Source organism: Parasteatoda tepidariorum, chromosome 2 (genome assembly GCF_982258835.1).
Source record: "Parasteatoda tepidariorum strain Cologne lab strain chromosome 2, Ptep-v5.0, whole genome shotgun sequence".
Lineage (NCBI taxonomy): Eukaryota > Metazoa > Arthropoda > Arachnida > Araneae > Theridiidae > Parasteatoda > Parasteatoda tepidariorum.
Window position 1 is genome coordinate 40658290 of NC_141756.1, and position 22487 is coordinate 40680776.

The following is a 22487-nucleotide window of genomic DNA, read 5'->3' on the forward strand; positions in this document are numbered from 1 at the left end:
AGAGAGCAGCAAATCGTTTAATTATATCTCCTAGTGTTTTTATTCGATTAATTTTCCAACTCGTCAGTTCTATTTGGGAAACCCGGGGTATAAATGTATGATATGCATAAACTATGTTTGATAATTTTACTAGGTAGTTTTTAATTGTGAAAATTAGGCTTTTTCATATTATTATTGTGAATATAAGGCAGTTATGAAATTTAATGTAATGTTAGTTTATTTACTATTTCATATACGAAGCACTGATTAGATACCTTTTTATATATCCTGATTAGATCTTTTAACTCAATAGATGTCTTCGAATATTTTTTTTATGATTCTTTCGTTAATTCTCTCAAAGAACAGTATTTTGTAGTTTTTCGAGAAAAAAGCATGGCAATTTAATATCATTTTAAGTGTCACCAAGTCGACTTTCATTTTCAGATCCTAATGCCAACAACAGCGTAGAGACGACGACAATGGTGTTTTGTGACAAAGGCAGTTATGGACCCAGTTGTGAAAAGCAATGTCACTGTGCTGGAAATGAACATTGTCACATCATCACAGGAATTTGTCCATCCGGTTGTCAGGATGGATGGGGAGGACCAACTTGTGGAGGTATAAGCACACTTCTGCTATATAACTATAGACTAGTGGATTGTGGCTGAACTTAATAAGCAATGCCCGTCAAAGTTGAAGAAGCAAAAAATATTTTTGCATTCACGTTATTCAAATTTGGAAATAATAAATACAACTTATAGCATTTAATTATAATAAATTAATGTCATGTAATATTGTTTATTACTTTCGTTATTATGATTGTTAAACACAAAAATTTAAAATAAAAAAACGTGAAAAATATTCACTTATAATGTTAAGAGATATTCATTTATAATGTTTATAGAATTGCGTTGCCTTATAAGATGAAATTGGTTGCTTTGTTTTGTATGATTCAATTTGTTTATTTAATAAGTGTTATCTGAATTGACTGTTGTTTCAAATTAATTAAAACTTTAACCGGAAGTAAATTTGGAATTTGCAACACGCTAGTAGCTGGAGCGATAGGCACAGAAAGTAAGCACAAAAAAAACCTCATTTATCAAATTATTTATGAAATTGAGTCAACTTTCATAAAAAATTTGTCTTTTGTATGCTATGTTTTCCTTTGAAAAATTATTCAAAACATCTAATTGGATCAAATTCGGAATTAACAAAAAGAAGTAATTCTTTTTTTAGAAAGCACAGAAATAAATTTAACATTTCTTCTTCGAATGCTCCCTAAGGAGTTGAATTTCTAGAGAAATTTAATTGGCAGGTATTAAATAAATATTGCTCGAAATAAATATTACTTTAAATTTGTTTTAAATACTTATGGGTATCTAAACAAAAAGTTTCTTTAAGCGAAGTTAAAAATTGCTCTGCTAAAAGGTCACGCAATATTGTATCTATAATTGCTGTAGAGTTTTGAGTTTTTATTTACGTAAAATTTTACTAACCATACAATTTATTCTACTACAGCTGAAACTATAAACACTTAAATCACTATATATAAGAAAATTAGATGCCAATTTTTGAGTAGGAACAGGCATTAATTCAGAAAATTTTTCATACAAACAATCTCTGCGAGCTACCTACGAAATCTCCATTTGATGGAGAGGTTGAAGCAATAGCAGTCTCTTAGCATCATTTAAATGCTCAGTCACTCTTTTCGATCAGGTTTTCGTTTTCTCCAATTCTCAAGCAGCGATCCTGGTTATCGCTAACCGTGGCCAATCATTTGTTTCTGTCCCAGTAAAACTTTACTAGTCTTTTCTATGGAACCTTCACATAAATCTCAAAGCAGTTCTCTTAAAGTGAGTTCCGTCCCACTGCGCGATTCTAAGATATGACATCGCTGATAAATTAGCGAAAAAAAAAAGAGTTTACTGTCTATAGCTTCAAGTGCCAATCGTTAGCTATAGATCTGTTGCTTTAGGTATCAATTTGGTTACTAGAGATTTACATACATCGAAGTTAAAAGAAAGATCAGGGGGAAAACTATGGAGTGAAACTATTCTTGATCTTCTGGAATTATCCCAGGTAACAGGTGGTCACTGCTTTTCGAATGACGACCAAGAAGAAATAATGTATTTACTTCCGATATTGGGTCCATAAAAAACTTATGTTCAGTTAATTTTTTTCCCTTTCTTTTACAGTTCAGTTTTATTTATTTTTACTTTTTTGCTTGTTATTCGTTCTTGTTTGTGTATCTCTTTTTCTTTTTATGAGAAAGAACTATGTTCATTCACGCTGCATTAGGAACGAAAAAAAAAACTATAAGAAATTATTATTTTACGCAATTTGTAGGTTGCAAGAGTGGAAGATTTGGCGATAAATGTGAGTTTACTTGTCACTGCGAAGGAGGACACCATAATTGTGATAAGGAAGGATTTTGTTACTCCGGATGCGAAGCAGGATGGGCTGGTTTCACCTGTCAGACAGGTAAGAAATGTTTTGAATTTAATCTTTTTTTTCTAGTCTATAATTTAATTACTCTAAACACTTGACTATCCGTGGAATTAGATAACAGGATAACAATGGGTAATTCTCAAAATTATCAAGAAGCGTCCCCTCTTATTGTTTTTTCGTGTTAAAAAAGAATCTTGTATTTTTAGTTTTTTTTAACAGCATTTTGTAAATGGAAAAACTAAAATTGTTGATCATCAGTAAAAGTATGAAAGAAAACGAAAGAAATACCGTGAAACTTCTGGGGTCTTACAGAAGAAGATCACGGGACAGAATTTAAAGCAAACAAAACATCATCTTTCAGATAAATCGTAAACCCTATTATCACTACCTTGACCCACTTCTGAATTCTTCTAACCGAAGATGGCTCAAATTCGTTTTAACCATATCAAAATGTGAATTTTTAATTGTTCTATAGTGTCGTGCAATCAAATTTCAGAAGTAAAGTAACATGGTTCAACTTAGCTCCATATAAAGATTGCTACAAATGTGGCCAATATTATAGCTCAATGTGTTTCGAAATGTTTAGCATGATATTTTAGTTAGATCTTACTTATCCAATGAAGCCATATTACTTTTTACAACCGCTGTGCAAATTATACTCGGTTACAGTCTTAGACAAACACTGATGTATTATCATCTGCCGCAGTTTAATACAACATGCAGTTTTTGAACAGGAATGTATGATCGACTTCAAATGTGGCTGATGGCGTGTTTAGTTGAGTATTTCAAAGTAATCGCTAGATAACAGTTTTTAAGAAAAATGGTTTGGATGGTGTTGAGCCTGATCGTCAGATTTTTTAGAATATAACATAAGAACTCAGAAAGGCCATCATTTACGAGTACCCAGTTCATTCAGTTGAAGACCTCATTGCTCTACTATTCCTTGAATCAGCAATCGTGCTTGAAACGCCTGTCATCTTCGGAATTGTTCGACATTTACTTCTTCGACACTCTATCAAGCACGTGTAGCATGTAATATCCCGTAATGTTGACGGGTTCTGTTTCGAGCATTTATTGTAACTAAATAATGTTTTCCTGGATTTTGGACACGCAATATATAATTTTGTTAAAAGAATTACAATGATTCAGATTTTTATTTTTATTTTAATGCTTACCATATTTTAACTGAAGCTTTTTAAGATGTTGGCATATGTTATTGATAAGAAATATTTTGATTTAAAATTTTTGTTGTTGTTTTCAGAATGTACGTTGGGTCGCTTTGGATCAAATTGTGCATCTACTTGTCACTGTTATCCTAATTCGACCAAACCCTGTGACAAAATAACCGGTGCTTGTGAAGGAGACTGTGAAGCTGGATTTATGGGAAAGGATTGTCAAACGCGTAAGAACAACCTAGAGCTACATTATAACCTAGAACTACATTTTTAGAAGTATAAATTATCGCAGCATTGTATATATTTTTTTCATTTTTAATTATGTAAATATTAAATGGTTACCTAAATATGGAAGTTTATTGAATATAATAATTAAATAGTAAACTCTCATGTTCAACGCATTGATAATTTTACTCATTAAACTTGTAATGTAAATGTTTGTCAGAAAGCAGTTTTTTTCTGGTCAGAATTTAAAAAATAAAACTGTAAAGTGAAAAGGAACAAATTCATACATTTATCAGCAAGAAATATTTACTTTTTCTTTTATTCTAGTGTGTCCACAAAATAAGTATGGTGTGAATTGTGCTAACACATGCACTTGTTTTAATGGCGCTCAATGCAGTCGTATGGATGGAACATGCACCTGCGAAGGAAGATGGCGTGGAACAACGTGTAACGAAAGTAAGATGTAATGCATCAATCATAAAAATATGCATATTTTAAAATTGTTAAAATAAGGAAAACAATTGGTACCGGCCAAGGTTTGTTACATGCGTTATACGAATACTCTTGATAAAGCTAATCATTTAACATTAATATTACCAAGGTTGAGCTTTTTCGCCTCTTTTACTAAGGCATCTGTAGTCTCATTTTCATCAATTCCAACGTGTGGTGGCTCCCATAGCGTGATGCATTTTTTATTTAAGCTGCTGATTTTGTGCAGTGTGCTGTGTATGTTCAGCACTAATCCCGAGTCTCCTTTTTGAACTGCTTGAAGGGCAGCTTTGGAATCTCATAAAAAGCGGTTGCTAGAGCTTGAGAGGAATGAAAATTTAAATAAATAGAACGAAAAAGTACCTGCATTGCAGAAACTGTTGCCCTGACTCAGAACTGTCACCTGAACCTCTTTTCTTCTGTCCTGCCATTTTGGTCATCTTACAACAGATTAGTGGCTATCCACAAGAAAATAATTTATTCGGACATTTGCCTTGATATAGCTGAAGCAGTGCATACGACATTCGGCCCATGTAGTATCTAATTAATTTATTTTTTATGTCCATAACATGGCAACTAACCAACCATTACCAAGGTTACGAGAGCCTGTTTACATCATCTTCAATTAAATAATTCCCTAACGCTTTTATTGCTGAATTTGTTTACTTTTCATAGTTAAAAATAATTTACGTCGGATAAAATTAATTAGAAAATAATATTTTTTTCGAAATAATAACTAAATTCATTTCTTATATTTTACATTCAATATTTAATCAAAGAATGGAACTGATTTAGGCCAAATTAGTATAAAGAAAAATGAAGAAAATAACATTTAAAATAATAATAAGTCAAAATGGAAAAGTACTAAAGGCAGCAAAAACCAAATCTGTCTTATTTAAACAATTTGGAAAGTTAGAAACACAAATCAAGCAAAAAAAGAGGAATTTCTAAATGTTAGAATTCTTGTTTCTAAAAGAAGAATTTCTAAATGATACGTATGTTAGCAAAAACAGCACTTCATCGGGGGAAATACTATCTGCTAACATACAGGAGCCTTTTCGTCGTCAGCGGTAATACCGAAAACTGACTGTGCCCCGAGGCCTATAACGGAAAAACCAAATTAGAAAAAACAATCAAAATTTCAAATATTAAAGTGAAAATACAATGAAAAATTAATGATACACATACACAAGTCAAAAGTACACAGGGAAAGAACTAATAATGAAAGGCTCACATATAAAAAAACTAATAAAGATTAAGTTACAATTAGAATAATCGAAACAAAATTAAATAAAATATAAATTGCCAAATCTTAAATTTTTTTTTAGGAATACTTATACTGCTGATCCCTTTCGAAAAGCTTGAAAAATAAAACAAAAACATTCAACAATTAAAAATTCTAATAAAATGCTGCTATCAATATTCCTCAGGAACAAAAAACCCTAAATTTCACTTTCTATTCACGCCTGTTTATGAGGGCTTCAATATCGGCCGAATTAGTTGAACGTCTTTAAAGTGCATTGAATTAAAAAATTATAATTACAATAACTAAAAGGAAAATTATTATTCGATAAGGTAATTTTGAAATTGCCAATATCTATAAGAAAAACTGTTTTATTATTGTAAATAAATTTAAACCAAATAATTTGACCAATCAAATTATTTTGAAATTTTTTTATAGTACAAATTGGAATTAAAATGTGTTAAACTTAAAATCTCTTCTTTTATCGTAAAATCCAATAAATTTTTTTTTTGTTATTAAGTTTAATATTAAGATTAAAAAAAATAGCGCTTTTATCATCTGAATTAGTCTTTACTAAATCAAGTTCTTTAGGATAAATATCTTTAATTAAATCAAAATCATTAAAATTAAAAATAATTAAATCATCCATAAATCTAAACCCAATTAATAAATTATGTTGCAAAAATTTATGTTCATAAAAATGTGAAAAAAAATATTGGCTAATTTACTTGAGAAACAATTTCCCATTGAGATACCTTTCATTTGTCTATAACATATACCATTAAATAGATAATTTTCAAAAATATTTACATTACATAAATTAATCTAATCTCCTTAACAAACAATATATAAGCAATTATTCGTTAAATTGTTGTGCGGTGTACTCGTAAATAAATTTTAAAAATAACATGTAAAAATACTATTAATTTTGTTGTAATTTAAATATTTAATAACGTCTTGGTTGTTATTTACAATAAAATGTTTATCATTAGAAATAATTTTATTTAAAATGATGTTCAAAGATATAAAAAAAATTTTCTTCCAAAAATAGAATTATAACATTCAGAACTGCAAGTAACAAATCTAAATTTAACCGGTTTTTTTGTGGAATTCAATTGCCGGAAATAAATAAGGATAATTAATGCTATTGATTTTTAAACCTATTTTCTTGGAAAAAGCGAAAATTGGATTGTTAATTTCTTTTTTATAACTACTAATTTTGACAAAGTATTATTGTTTTCTTATTCTTTGTTCATTAAATGCCTAAAAATGTTTTTGTATATAAAGCAAAAATTATTAGATGCTTTGTCAACAACACAAATAATAAAATTATATTTCAATTCCTTAATAGATTTAATAATATTAGAATTCAAGTAAAAACCCTGTTATTTTATATTATTGTTCAAAAATTTTGATTTAAAATTATATAAAACACAAAATTTCCCTTTACTAAATTCCTCCACAGGCATGTTTTTGTATATAAAGCAAAAATTATTAGATGCTTTGTCAACAACACAAATAATAAAATTATATTTCAATTCCTTAATAGATTTAATAATATTAGAATTCAAGTAAAAACCCCGGTATTTTATATTATTGTTCAAAAATTTTGATTTAAAGTTATATAAAACACACAATTTCCCTTTACTAAATTCCTCCACAGGCCGATTAAATTTTCTTGAGCATTTTGCAATAAAACAATCCAATTCGTTACTAATGAAAGCAAGAATAAAATCATATCATTAATTTCATTTCAATATTTGAATGTTTGATTACTTTTTCTTATTTAGTTTATATATTATGGGGCACAGTCAATTTTTGGTATTACCACAGACGATAGAAAGGCTCCAGTATGTTAGCAGACAGTGACCCCCTCCCCCCATGAAGTGTGATTACATACATATCTTTAGAAATTATTTTTTGTTGTTGCCTGATTTGTGTTTGTAACTTTCTAAATTATTTACATTCATTACTTACATTACAATTCATTGGAAGCTGCATTGTTTTCTAAGTACACGAGGTAAATAATTAGTAGCTGGGAGACCTGAGCTACAGTCACGTTCCATTGTACAGTGCGTAAAAAGGACCACTCTGAATATCTTTTGATCTAATAATCGGATCTTCACGTTCTAGGACTTCATGTTCTTTGGTTAAATATTTAAATAAAAACGTGAATTCAATATTTTTAAAAGTGTCTCATTAACATCTCTCTGTTTATGTGACCATTTTAGTATTTGATAGGACAGGGAGGACTTGTTACTTAAATTAAAGTTTTGATATAAGGTAGTTCTAATTCAATACGATTTCATTTATGCAGCACTTATTTTAAATTTAAGCAAACAACTGTGTAAATTTAAAATAGGGCAAAATCCTTTTTTTATAACAGCAGAACATTACATTTTGTTCTTAAAACAGTTCTAAAAGCTTAAATTTGCTGCGAGAATAAGTAAAGTTATATTTTTTGATAACTCAAATTGTTATTAATTATTTAAGTTGTTTATTTAAATTATTTTTTTACTTTTGAGGTGTGCCACAAATTGTAGCTGCTAACGGGGAGGAAGTTAATTCAGGCCATCAAGTTTTCATTTCTTGTACAGCTGATGCTGTGCCTGAACCTCAAATGAACATAACGTGCAAGTAAGTGTTTAGAAAACTTTACAAGGAAGATTTTTACCGGTTATTTTAAAATTCATTCTATGTCATGAAAGGATTTCCGTGACTTAATGATAATAATTTTATAAGAATTATTTTATGACAAATAAATTTTTGAGAACTTTAACACTAGTAGGGGTCACAAACCAAAGTGTAAAATGTTAAAAAGCAAAATCAAGCTATGACGAATAATTATCGAGGTCAACCTAAACAAAAATGTAAATTATATATAATTGATTAGTAATTTATTAGTCAGATGAATCTGAATAGTAACTCTTTACTCATAAAAATTTTTTTTTGACGATTTTTAATTCCTCATTTGCTCTGGTTTACTTTTGATCTCGATAAATATTCGCTAGATTTTGATAGTGTTTTTAAATGTTTTGATACTTATTAAACTCTTATGAATAATTATATATTTAAAAATTTTAAATTCATGTAAATATTTTCTAATGAACAAAAATTTAAATTTTCAAACGCATTGTGAAAAACATTAAATGCTTTTTTTGTTGTTTTGCATATTTAACTCTTTATAGGGCCACTCTTATGATAAAATATTTTTCGGATTGCGATAGACTGATAACAAGGAATTTATTTAACTTAATACCTAAAATTAGTTTGATTGAGACCAATTTTTTTAATGGGAAGGTGGGTAGGGATTTTTCAAAATTTAACCTACTGTAAACAATTAGCTCTAATCTTGAAATTTTGTGCTTCTAAATAATCGAGTTAAAAAAGTCTGCATTTATAAATACAAACAAACTCGATGAGAAATGATAAAATGAACGAACGCATAACGCGCAGGAGGAAATATCTGCAGTATTGTCGGACTTCTTTTTGGTCCCACGCTTACCTTTACTCTTAGTACATTAATGTTATCAACTCTCGTCTTGGGTATTTCATAGTAGACTGTGGCGTGAAGACACGGTTTTCAGTAGAGCATCAAAGTCAAGCACCACTGACTGCTGTCAGGGGCTGGTTATTGACTATTTTGATAAGCCTGCGTAGGGACAGAGGTTGCACGGCATCGGTCCTCGCTAAATTGTTTTGCCTTAAAGTGCCCAACTTCACGCTCTTGTAGTCCAGTTTCCTAGCGACATTTCTTCTGCGGAGGATCAAAATTGTGATGGCATGTCCTCGGATCCTCCTCAGGGATTTTTCCCAGGCCGTCCTCAATAGCCCATTGTGCAGCTCCAGTGCGACGTAAATAAGGTACTACAAGTTGGTCTAAAGTAAGAACTCCCCTACCCATTCGTCTGGACCCAGGTTGGTGACTATGGTAACGAGGTATAACTATTTCAAGTAGGAGTGTGGGGTCATTGTTTAGGACATTGGGCTGGCAAGGGAAAAGGAATTCTTCTGTCAATTGTGTTAGCCCTAGAGCAGGGGTGGCGAACCTTTGTACACTAACGTGCCATTTTTCCTAAAAAATTGTTTGATGAGGTCATAGACGTGCCGTCAAATAATTTTAACTTCGTGATTATTGGGAAAATAATAATACTAAATACTACCAACACAAAACTCTTTATTTACATTGAAATTTTTTATTTTTTTTGCAATGTCTCAGTTATACGCGTAATTCAACTTAAAGTAACATCAGTGTGACTTCTGTTGTTGCAGATTAGATGACAAATAACTTATATTAGGTTGTAAGATGTTAGTTGAAGCAGGACTGTTAATTTTTTTGCTAGTGATTTATTGTTAGCTTGTTTTTTATGGTTATTAATTGTTTTATTTAGCATTATTTGTTAATTTTTTATTATTTATAGTTTATTATTTTGTATGTTTTTTGTGAATTTTAATTTAATTGTTACATATGCTTCATAGTGTAATACCATTTGTGTATTAACAAATGTGATCGGTGACGTGCCGGAAATATTGTGTCGGGTGCCATAAATGGCACGCGTGCCATTGGTTCGCCATCCCTGCCCTAGAGTGAAGAGAAGCTACCTTCCCTGAAACGCGCTATTCTTGTTTCCATAGCAGCAGACGGTGTCAGACTTTGTGGCGGGGGGAGTTCTTACCGTAGACAAGCTATGTATTTCTTTCTGTTTACTGAAATTATCAACAGATAGATGCACAAATCGTATGTAGGAATATAGCTTTCCATAGACATTTAAAGGTTAACGAATTTGTGGGAAGTATACTTTCCACGACCTTGTAAAGGGTTAAGGTTCTAAGTTGATTTGAAATGAAGTAAAAACTTTTATCCTAAAGGTTTTTTCCATCGTATTAAGTGGTTTACAAACTTAGTCAATCAGTTAATTAATTATTCCAGATTATTTTTTCCCATAAAATATAAACATTATAAGTTCATGTTTTTTCTAGTACCTTGCTTTTAAAATAAAATTTGTTTTTATTTATAATTTTTTTAAAGTGTACTTGCAAATCTTACGTACAGAATTTTTATTCTACAGTGAATTCCCGGATGTGAAAGTGAGTGTGCGAGTTTTAGAACAAAATCAGTTGCAAGCAGTGATAAAATTAAAACCCGAGGTTTCCGGAGATTTTGAGTTCCTGTGCAAAGCTCGCAACGATCATGGTTTTGATATGAAGAAAATGATTCTTACTGTTATTGGTGAGTTTAGAAGAATTTCAAACGAATAGATTAGGAAATAATAGTAATTAATAGTAAATAATAATGTTATACGTTTATACTTCCAATTATGATACAGTTTGTTTTAGAATTTTAAAATAACTACTATAGCACAATTCCATCATTTACGAGTGCAATATTTTGGGAGAAGATGCATCCAACTCAGTTAAAAATGAGTTTAATAGTTTTAATAAATTTTATACAGTTGAATAAAAATTATAACCCAATAATTAAATAAAAATTATAATCAAAGCGTAACCCAATCGGGTTACGTTTGAAGCATCCAGTTTTTAATTTTTAAAATTTTTTAAATTTATGAAAGTTGCTAAAAATTGGAATAATTTTAAATGATACCAAAAGTTATTTTAGCAAACATTATAAGAATTGGTGACTTTTTTAAGTGAGATTTGTATACTTTAAAGCTATCATAAGAAAGAATTGGGGTTTGATCCTGGGGGCAGTTGTCTAGAAAGTTAAGGTGGTCGGTGCGCAATGTCGACTCTATTGCCCCCTTTATGCCATTAGCGAAGAGATTTTGGAGCCCTAACCTCTATACCTACAATGAGTTGTGGCGGAAATACTTTACTTTTGCTTGTCTTAAGAATTGCTCTATGTTTTTAAGTGTATACAGTTTGAAATTTTCTACTAACTTTCTTATGGAATTTCTCATTGCACTATTTAAGGAATCTCAAACAAAATAATTAAAGTAACTGTACAAATATTAGCGTGTTAAACAATTGTAGATTGTTTTTTTTAAAGCAAGTCTATATAGATGCATGACTCATTTTTTACTAAATACTTTCACATAGCATTTAAAAAAATATTTTAAAGGTTTTACTTCTTTACTGAAGTTGCTTTTTACAAAGTAGTTTACTAACATTAATGTGAACCGAAGCTAGTGAACGTTGACATTTGCGCAGTCGCTTCGGTGAATGTTTAAAGTATACGTTAAATATCTGTATTTTTCACTTAAACCGGTAAATGGGATTTAACGAACATTAACGTTCAACAAGATATTATGGGGAATGTCTAATATTTGTGCAATATTCTTATATTCCTTCCCATTTTCATTGGCGTGATTCAGCATGAAATGATGATGAATGTTGAATATCTGTGCAATATTTTTATGTTACTTTCCATTTTCATTGGCGTGATTCAGCATGAAACGATGATGAATGTTGAATCAAATACTTTTTACGTTTCAATAAATACGTGATTGATAATCAAGCATTTGCATACATTCGTGTGTAAAGATCATAGTTCTGTTGTGTCCTCTAAAGAGTATATTTCATTTTTATCACAATTTCCTTTCAGATCCACCAAGGCTTGGTAGCGAACCAATACTTGTATCGAAGGACAACACAACAGCCTCTATAAAATGGGCTGAATGGCAATACTCTGTTGACGAAGGTGGAAGCCCTACAGATAGCATAGAATATTTAGTGAGTGTTTTTTATTTTATATTTTATAACCGTCGTTGAAAAGCCGACCCAATTTTATGGGTTTACGACTACTAAAGTTCAACTCCGTAGCCTTGTAATTTTGAGCCTAATCCAGAAGATAAGGGAACTCCTGGATCGAGTATTGGGAGAAATTTGCTTTCGTGGAGTACTTTTTGATATAGCTAACCCGCACTTGCGTTACATGGAGAGGAAGACCACGAGAACCTCCCACGGTTAGCCTGACGGCAAGGGGACTCTAACCCAAGATCCGTAATAGGGTAATTTTTAGAATTATATTGTTTTCTATTCACAGAAAGAAATCCTTTTATGTGGCAAATTATTTCATGGAAGGGTGCTCCATGAGCTATTTGAACATATATGCACAACATCTGGGGTACAATGTTTGATTTCGTCGCTGACTGATAGATAGATTTCTTCTTTATTTTTTAATTCTAGATTTGTTAATTGGGATCAATTAAAAATGTATAGACTTGAAGGTTGCTATTAGTTAGTCGTATGCAATTATGTTTTTCGTGTGTTACAGCACGGTTTTTGTTACTGAAATCAATTAAGAAGTATGCAGAGTATCCCTTAAAGACCACTCTGATTACATATTTATAGAATCCTGGTAAAAAATGAGTTTGCGCATTTGAGTTTCAAATTGTTCTTTAAGTAACGGTAATAAACAATAATGCTGTGAAAATCTAACGATTCAATACTGGGAAAAGGAGGGTTTGAAAATCTTCTTCAACTTTAAAACTTCACTTGCCGGAGTAAAAAAAGGAAGAGTTAACAAGAAATAATTGAAAACTCCTTCAAGTTTAAGTTTTTTTTCCTTTGCTTAAAAATAAATATTCTTCGCTTAATATAATTTAAAAAAATTTACATTATGAAATTAAAATTTATTGGAAAAAATGGTTTGCTGCATTTCTACTATGTTATGCAAATCAACATTGATTGTTGCACTTTCTGCAACACTGTGAAGAATAAAGTAAAGATTTGAAAATTCAAAAATTTCAATTCAATTCAAAGATTTTAAATTGAGTGATATTCCTGAAACGAATATGTGCAACTTTGTAATCAGTACATTGAAATTCAATTTTAAAAATTACCTCAGTATAACCATGCAGTAGAAAAAAGTTGAGTATTTGAAATTGAATATGCGAATTGAGTTGTATATGCGTTAAGAGTAATGTTACAGGATTTCAATAGTTGCCGAAGTCATCTTTCAAAGCTCTCTTCTGAAATTACATATGCTTTGTGTGTTTGTTGCAATTATTCAAAGCTGTGACATAATGGGATAATATAGTCTTAACCTAAGTGATCCCTAAAGTGTATAGTAAATGTTATTACTTCATTTTCGACAAGTTTTAAACAAACTAGATGTAAAGGGTGGTCGTTAGGGAACACCTTGTTTACAGCGCCTTATCTGGAGATAAAGTTGAATGCTTGTTTTGTATAAAGTTCCATGGAGCAGTCTAAATATCTTTTCTTCAGTTACTAAAATGTGTAAAAATCAAATAGTTGAAAGCCTGCAAACAATTTATAGTTCATTATTTTTTTTCCGTTTGTTGTTTTTATATTATTTTGTTGACAACAGAATTTTCACCAATATATATTCTTGAAAATTAAGTACTTGATTTTATTGTTTTGTCTATTGAGATTGTGTAATAAATAAGACGTATACAAAAATCTCGGTCTCTACAAAAAGATTACACAAAATAAGCATTGTTAAAGATTTTACTCCTTATACTAATTATAATTGATTAAAATGTATCGTATGTAGTTGTTAAATAGTGTTAAGACATGTCTTCAGTTAATTTATGTTACATATCAAACAAAACACGTACCATCTTTCACATACCTTTTGAACTATCATAACTTCGTGCATTTTTGTTTTATTTATTAGTTATATCTGTTTAGGTAGTTTTTAAAAAATCGGAATCACCAGCCTGGAATACTCTTGGTACCTGGATGACAGATGACTTTTCCAAAGTTGTCAACTTGATACCCAATTCAGAGTATGATATTGCTGTTAAATGCAGACGATTTGGTAAAGGTGGGGAAGGAGAACCTGGACCTGCTTTGAAAATTAAAACAGACTGTGGCGGTAATTTTTATTTATGAAAAGTTTTTAAAAAAAATTAAAATTGCAAATAATTTTTTATTATGCGTATTTACGAGTGTTTTCATTGTTTATGTAAAAGAAGAAATTTAGGCTTTTTTTTCTTTTTGTTGTATTTGAACTTATTCTGTTACTTAACTATTTTATTAATTGTGGTTGATTTAATATCAAGATTTATTTTAAAATGAGTGGAGTATTTTTTATATACATGGTGTAAAATAACACCATATCACCGTATAAAGGTTTTAGTCCTTGCTCAGTTCTTGTTAAGAGTCTAAATTATGCCCATATAAGACGGAGCAAATGAATATTTAAGGGGGGAAAACGGAATTATTAAATTCACACAAATTACTTTTAATAAAAATGTGATTAAAAAGAACAAAACTTGCTTTATAGCCGAAAGAAATGGCAAGAAGGTGTAAGAAAATTATTTCATTCAGCAATCAAACTGGTGGTGCCGACCGGCCAGTGTAGGGGGCAGGGAACTGTCCTTGCATCAGAAAGGTCCTGGGTTCGAATCCTGGGCAAGGCATGGATGTTTCTTTCTCTCTCTTTGTGTTCTGTGTCCTTTCTCCTTTGTGTGTGAATGTGATCCGCCATATAAACGGGTTGTGGCTGTGTGAATGGTGTGGCAGAAGTCGAATTCCTGGCCACAGATGGCGCCACTGAAAAACTGGAACAATCGCACCCCCACTGCCTGAACAGGGATACGACAAAAAAAAAGAAAAAATCAAACTGGTTTTGATGATTTGAAACCCGCATTTATTATCAATGTGATGAATAATGTGCATAATTTAGGCTTCATTTTTAACAAAAATTCTAACGGTATGTACTAAGTTATTACAGAACACTTGGAGGACTAATATGATGCTTTTACGACTACGGAACTTATATGATACCTTAGAAATTAGAAAAGTTTTCTAAATATGTCTGTACCAGTATTATTCGCAAACAACTGATAAGATTTTAATTTATGTTCTATTTTTTTCCTAAGTTTATTAAGATTTACAGTAAATTATTTTTTAAACTATAGAGTTACTAAACTGTAGTAATTTTTTACAATTTTTGGTGAAAAAACAAATTGTAGAGAGTAAAAAAAAAATTGTTTATGTAATCAAGTTGAAGTAATACATAGTGTGTGTAAGTTTTATGTTAATTAAATATTATTTAAGTTTTAAGCTTGCTTAAACTTAAAATTAATAATGTTTCTTCCCTCAAAAGTAATTTTTGTACTATAGTTTATATTTTAATAAAGTAACTAAACAATTTTAATAAATTTATCTGTAAATTTTGTAAATTTTTCTGTAATTAAGACCAAATATTCTTTTTTTGCATAGTCGCTCTACCAGATGGTATACCTCAAGAATTTTTACCGGAAAAAATAACTCAAACATCTGTTGTTTTGACTTGGCGAGTAAGTTATTTTTTCCCCACAACATTTTCGTTGTTGTAATGTTCTGTACTTCTATTTTCTGATAAAATTTGATAAATTTCTTTGTTATTTAATTCGTAAAAAAATATTCCGCTCAAAGATTTTTGATTTTTTAAAAAAAATGTTACTTAAAAAGCGAGTGATTTCATTGAAAATCTTTCTTTTCAGCGTAGTTTGATTATATGTCTGTTAATATAATTATATGCTTCAAATTTTGAAAAATGCTTATTGCTTGTCATTCTACATTGGCTGCTTTTGTATTTTTATTTAGAAATTCAATGCTTTTCGAATGGTACGGGACATTGACATAAAGCAATGATTTAGTTATGTTGTCCATTATGTATATGATTTGTCCAACCTAATAAACGATAAAATTTGTTAATATTAAAAACAAATATTTTTGTTTAAAAACCTCTTTAATAAGATGCCTGAAAGCGACGTAGCGCGGGTATGTCGATCCTGATTGGTTGTTGACAGGCATTTGTTTACGTTAGCAACTGTTCTTTCCATTTTATTTCGAGTAAGCCGTTAAGTATCAATTCTCTTAAGTGACACATTAAATATTCTTTCACAAAGATTTTAATTCTTTCACTATATACTTCTTATTTAACGCAAAGATACGTAGGAAAAAAATGATTATGCATTGAAGTTGCCAGGTACATTACCAAGCATTTATTTAAATTAGCAACAGTTCTTTCCATTCTACTTCGAGTGAACCAAGCCCTCCAAGTATCAATTTTCTTAAGTGACACATTCTATATTCTTTCACAAACATTTTAATTTTTTAATCATATATTTCGTACTTAACACACAGACAGGCAGGAAACCGTGCAGAACTCAAACAAAGTCATTATGCATCGAAGTTGCCAGGCACACAAAGCAAAAATATATCACGGTTACAATGAAATATATAAACAAATAATAAATCCAAGTTAAGTAAAAGACTTAGGAAGAACTATATTTTAACAAATTCAATGTGCGATACGACGTTGTATTTAATTTACTTCACGTTAATTAACTTTCTAACTTATGTGGAGAAACTTATCTCAACTTTAACACGCCATTTTGCTTAAAAACTATCAGCTGACGCTGACGTCAAGGATCACATGTGTGGTGTCCTTGATCTTCTTCTTGAAGTGCAATTATTTAAATTCATACATAATTTTTTTTTAAATTTTTGCGCTGGATAAAAACTAACATTACTTACAATTCTGAAGATTTTTCTATTACATATTTGCAATTATTAATTATGTACTCTCGCAATTTATTTGCAGAACCCACCAGTTACCGAACTACGCTGTCCCTTGGAGTCTTATCAACTGGTTTACTACCCTGAAGCAGCTGAGATGATTAAGACAAGCATTAACACTGATGGTATCCCAGTCCGCATTTCTGTAGATGACCTTACACCAAACACCAACTATGTATTTAGACTTTATCCAGTTACGAAACTCGCCAAATCAAAATATTTTGCTGAGCTGATCATAAAAACGTTAGAAACAAGTAAGCAATTTTTGTCACTTTATTGTATTGCATTTTATTTCTGTTGACCAACAATATTTTGCCTCAAAATATATTACCGACCTTGCCATTAAAACGCCAGAAACAAGTAAGCAATTTTTGTCACTTTATTGTATTGCATTTTATTTCTATTGACAAACAATATTTTGCCTCAAATATTTTGCTGACATCATCAGGAAAACGTTAGAGACAAGTAAGCAATTTTAGCCACTTTATTGTATTATTTTATCACTGATGATAAGAAATATTTTGCTTTGTGTTTATTGCACCTAAATGTTCTGTCTGTAATGCTAAAAGGATTCTAAACCAAGCTTTGTGACAACAATACTTCGTTGAAAAGTATTTTATTTTTATTATATTAATTAGCATTTAATTTAAATAGAGATACAGAAAAAGATTACTAATATGCAATGGCCAAATGGATTAATGCTTACCACCACTTATTAGTTTTAGGAAATTGGCGGTGCGATCAATACAAGATGTTATCAGTGGGCAATTGATCTTATTACAGCTGATATTTTGTTCCTGCGTGTAAAAGAAATGCCCTATTATCAAAATTAAAATTTCTCACTCTTTTATACTGAAGTTCAATTAAATTATATAAATAATCTGATCGAATGCGTGGAAGAATGTTGAAATTAAATAAACAGATCAACGGACAACACGTGACTTTTTAATTTTGAGACGTTGTAAAGTTTACTATTAATCCTCATCAGGCTTGCAGCCAAAAAGTAAATGTTTTCTTTAACTTTCTCTACCGAATCAAAACAAACACCAGTTGTAAAGCTTGCTTGTTATTCAATGATACCTAAAACAAGTTGAGTTCGTTACGTAACAGAATCGGTTGAAACTTTCTTTTTTCTGGCTTTGAAAAACAACAAAATTTGAGGACAAAATAATGTAAACACTCTTATTTTTTTGGGACACTCCTTATCATTTTGAGTTTCTCTTAAAAAGTACAAAAACTACTTAGAAAATTGCTTAAAACTTTTTGAATTTTTTAAGACATTCAAATCTAACATTTATTATTAGTTGCCACATATGATTCTCTTCAAAATTAAGAAAATCTCGCGCATGCGCAGTATTAAAAAAAACTAGAATTACTAGAAAAGAACTTTTAATTACTCATATCTTGCTCAATTTTAAACGAATTTTTCTCAAATTTTAAAGCAATGATTTTGTAACTAATTTTAAATTTTTTAAATTCCTCTAAAAATTTTGCTATTAAATATTTTTTAAGTTATAGCAAAAAAAAAAAAAAACGTAGAAAACAAAATTAGTTTTTTTTAAATAAAAATATCCATATCTCCATAAATATTTAAGCTAGGATTACGAAATTTTGTGCAAATATTGCATATAATAACCAAAATAATTGTTTCAAGTTATAAATTTATCGCTACATTTTTTAGCATTTGGAGTCCACAAACACTATTTTCTGTTTGTAAATTATTGTCGGCCCCTCAATCCTCTAAAAACTACGGTTTAAACATTTTTGAAGTTATAAAATGATCCTTTAAGTATTTCTTGAGAAATATAAAAAATGTATTGGTATAGAAGTGTTTCTATTATTTTGTCCAACCCCTGTATATATTAAATAAAAATTTTATTATTTGTCAAGCATAAATATCTAAAAAAGAAAAAATATATATATAAAAAATAAGAGTTTATAATTAGGTGATGACAAAGGTCTTTTTTTAAACTTGTTTAATACTAATTTGCAATTCTTAATGGGCATTTTTTTCTTCATTTTTCGCAAAAAAAAATCACAAATATAAATTAAGGAAATTGATTATAAAGCATCCTGCGTTGATAAGCTAGTTATTCCGGTCTTTAATTATTTGATTTGATAAATAAGGTTTATGAATCAGATTTTCACTTTGTTAGTTCCTGGTCCAGCGTCCAATTTGGAATGTCAAGCAGTGGTGGATAAACCGGACCTATTGCTAGTATCTTGGGATGCTGCGTCTGAGGAGAGCGGAACTATTAGAGGATACACTGTAATTTCGATCTTAGTGGACAAAGGCCAGTGTGGTACAGTTGGTGAACATGACGGGTTGCAGACAAGAAAAGTCCACTCAAATGACACAGAAGTACATACATTACCTCTCTTTTATCTTTAATTTAATTGTTGTTGACGTATGCCTGTTTGGGCAGAGGGGGTGCGATTGTTCTTGTTTTCCAGTGGCGCCATCTATGGCCAAGAATTAATTTAATTGTTGCTAAACTTATATAAGCTCAGGCCATTCATTATGTAACATTTTAAACTTACTTCGATAATTATTCTCAAGGATTCGTATTTAATTTCTAATTATGTTTAACCAGAATGTTGGAATCAGGGTTCCAAAATTTCTGCGACAAAGGAAGAAATAGAATAGAGGCAAGAAATAAAAACTTAAAAATACCTGGACAAATTCATATTTTGTTTTATTTAATAACCGGTGTTGCGCAGCTGATCCATTTTTGTTTTTACGACCATCAATGTTCAACTACGAAGCTTTGTAATTTTGAATCCAACTCAGAAGGAATTCCTGGTATAACAGCAAACTAGCCTTCTTGGAGAACTTTCAGAACCAGTAAATACTTACAGGAGGCTAAATCTGGGTTTTATTGGCGGGGGGAGGGTAGCTTAAAGACTTTCTACTTTATGTTTGGCGGCAATGCCTGTGTTTTGCAATGTTATGTGGCCGGACATTAGCATACAAACAAGGATGACACTCTCATTGTAAACATGTCTGGCGTTTCTTTGTCCATAAGAAGCGAATTACCGTTTACTCTTTCACGCGAAGCAATTTTTCTAGATATCTTACCATCAATGCCTCGGGCGCATCTGCAAACGGGCATTAGCCATCCAGACAAGTATTGGCAGACAACTAGAGCCATCTATCTCTAGTGCCATCTAGGGGAATATATTCGATAAATATTTTTGTTAAATTCACTCACTTAATACGTGACCTTTCTTGTTTCATAAAATCTGAAACTATCATAGAAATTTTTTTATTATTTAATAGTTGAATTCATGCGTGTTGTACAGAACCAACTTAATCTTTCTTTTCAATTTGTTTTAATTCTGTCGTAAATTTTCAGCTCACTCTTCAGAATTTGTATCCATTTTCTACTTATAATGTATCTGTTCAAGCAAGGACATCAGCTGGTGAGGGAGAAGCGATTTCAGTTGTGGCTAATACAGCTGAATCTGGTAAATTCTTTTCTGTATATTTCAAAGCAGTATGAAGTAGTATGTACAAAGAAGTATGAAGTTCCTTTTTACTGGATAAAAAATATTAAGTAAATTTGAAAAAAAGAACGAAAAAAAAAACGCGTACCTTTCTTTTTTTAATTTTAACAATAGGGAACAAAATTATCGATGGTTCGTCACTTTCGTAAGCTAAAATTTGATCGGAACCTGATAACTAAAGATTGAACTTTTCTGAAAACTAATAGTTCATTAAAAATATGCTGGTCTAAAATTTTTGATATTTTGACTGGTCTACAAATTTTGATAGATTTAAATCCTTTTATCTCAACAACTCCAATTTGGAAAAAAATTGCTAATACATTAGAATGCACAAATTTAACCTTAGGAAAATTTATAAAAACACTTTACAGTATAAAATCAAAAATAATTTCAAAAAAATGATTATTACATTTCTAAAACATAATGTAAAATGACAAAATGTTGATTGTTTGCATTCCTGCAACATTGGCAAAAATTATATAACGATTAAAATATTCAAAAATATCAACTTAATCAATTCAATTCAATTAAAAAGTTTTGCAAATTTGTGGTCAACTTTTTAAGCAACAAATTGAACTTCAATTCTAAAAATCACCTCAGTATCGCTACGGAGTCGAAAAAAGTTGAAAAATTTAAGTCATGAGCAATGTAACGGAATTGAAATGATTGCCGAGACCGTCCTTCAAAACTCTCTTGTGAAAATACATATACTCTTTGTGTTTGTTGCAGATATGCAACGCCGATGAAATAAAGGGTTAAAGACTGAAGTGTCTGTCGTCTAAATTTCATGTCTTTGTGACTCATCCAACAACTTTTCACTTTTATTAATTTTGTTTATGTATCAGAATTTTCATAGCACAGTTATAAATATCTGATTCATTTTCTTATCCTATTTTTTTTTCAGTTCCTAGTGAATCCCCACGCAATGTGCGTTTAGTTTCTTCAAGTAATACATCTGTGGAGTTCGCATGGGATGAAATTCCCTGTGAAGAAGCCAATGGAGAGATTTTGTACTATGAGTATGCACTCGTTAAGAACGAAGATGTCATCAACACTGTTTCTGGTACGAGAGTGCGGAAAAGATCTTTGGACAATCAAACCCACTGGATATTTGATTCAATCGAAGGTAGGTGTTAAACAAGAAGGGGAGGGCAATCATTATCGAAAACAAGAAAACAAATATTTATTTAAACAAAACAACGAGTTCCATATTATTAGGGTGGAACGATTCAGATTATAAAGTTATGCATTAGAAGACAATTAATTCAAGCCAATGCTTACTGCTTGGTGGTTCAATGTAGATTGATTATCAGCTCTCTAGTGGGGAGATTTTGAATTAATCAAATTTACATCTACATTTCTCAAAAGGTGTACTACAGACCTGCGAAAATTGCTTCAATGTTAAGTAAAAACGTCTCCGAATTTCGTAGAAATGTTAATAAGATGTTCAGTTGAATTAGTTATATAGAAGAGGGCGTGGAAGAAATAATTGTATTGGAGAATCAAGTCCGCGACACATCTAAATAAATTAAAGCTAGATATTTTATACTCCTATGTAAATTAGTTCAATGTTTAATCTCAATATCACACAATTTTGTAGTAATCTTAATAAAGTGTTCAGATGTACCACACTTCCTTTCTAAACGGGACGGAAGATATCGTTATATAATCAAAACAGCGGAGATTTGAATCGAGTTATGAGAGATGTCCTACACTCCTACGAAAATTAAATCATTTTTAAAACACAAAATCCCCAAAATTGGCTGCATTCTTTATAAGGGGGAGGGGGGTACGTAGCTCATCATCAATAGCACAACAGCTCAGGGTGGTTTAGGATTTTCCTTTAAAGAGATTTACAAGCAGCTCTTTGGCGACAATTCCAAAATCTCTGTTAACACCATCGATTTATCGCAGTTTGGGCCGTT

The 22487-nt window shown here is 30.6% G+C and overlaps 1 protein-coding gene across 1 annotated transcript in view; it reads left to right on the forward strand.

Moving 5' to 3' along the window:
• LOC107442968 (receptor-type tyrosine-protein phosphatase mu) overlaps positions 1-22487 on the forward strand; it is a 78973-nt gene that overhangs the window by 18198 nt on the left and 38288 nt on the right. Inside the window, exons 8-20 of the mRNA XM_043042206.3 lie at positions 424-597; positions 2326-2460; positions 3689-3829; positions 4155-4283; positions 8085-8196; positions 10629-10789; positions 12122-12249; positions 14173-14359; positions 15712-15788; positions 17081-17309; positions 19212-19417; positions 20412-20523; positions 21467-21688. Of these exons, the coding sequence (XP_042898140.2) occupies positions 424-597; positions 2326-2460; positions 3689-3829; positions 4155-4283; positions 8085-8196; positions 10629-10789; positions 12122-12249; positions 14173-14359; positions 15712-15788; positions 17081-17309; positions 19212-19417; positions 20412-20523; positions 21467-21688 (2013 nt within the window). The remainder of the gene's footprint in view (positions 1-423; positions 598-2325; positions 2461-3688; positions 3830-4154; positions 4284-8084; positions 8197-10628; positions 10790-12121; positions 12250-14172; positions 14360-15711; positions 15789-17080; positions 17310-19211; positions 19418-20411; positions 20524-21466; positions 21689-22487) is intronic.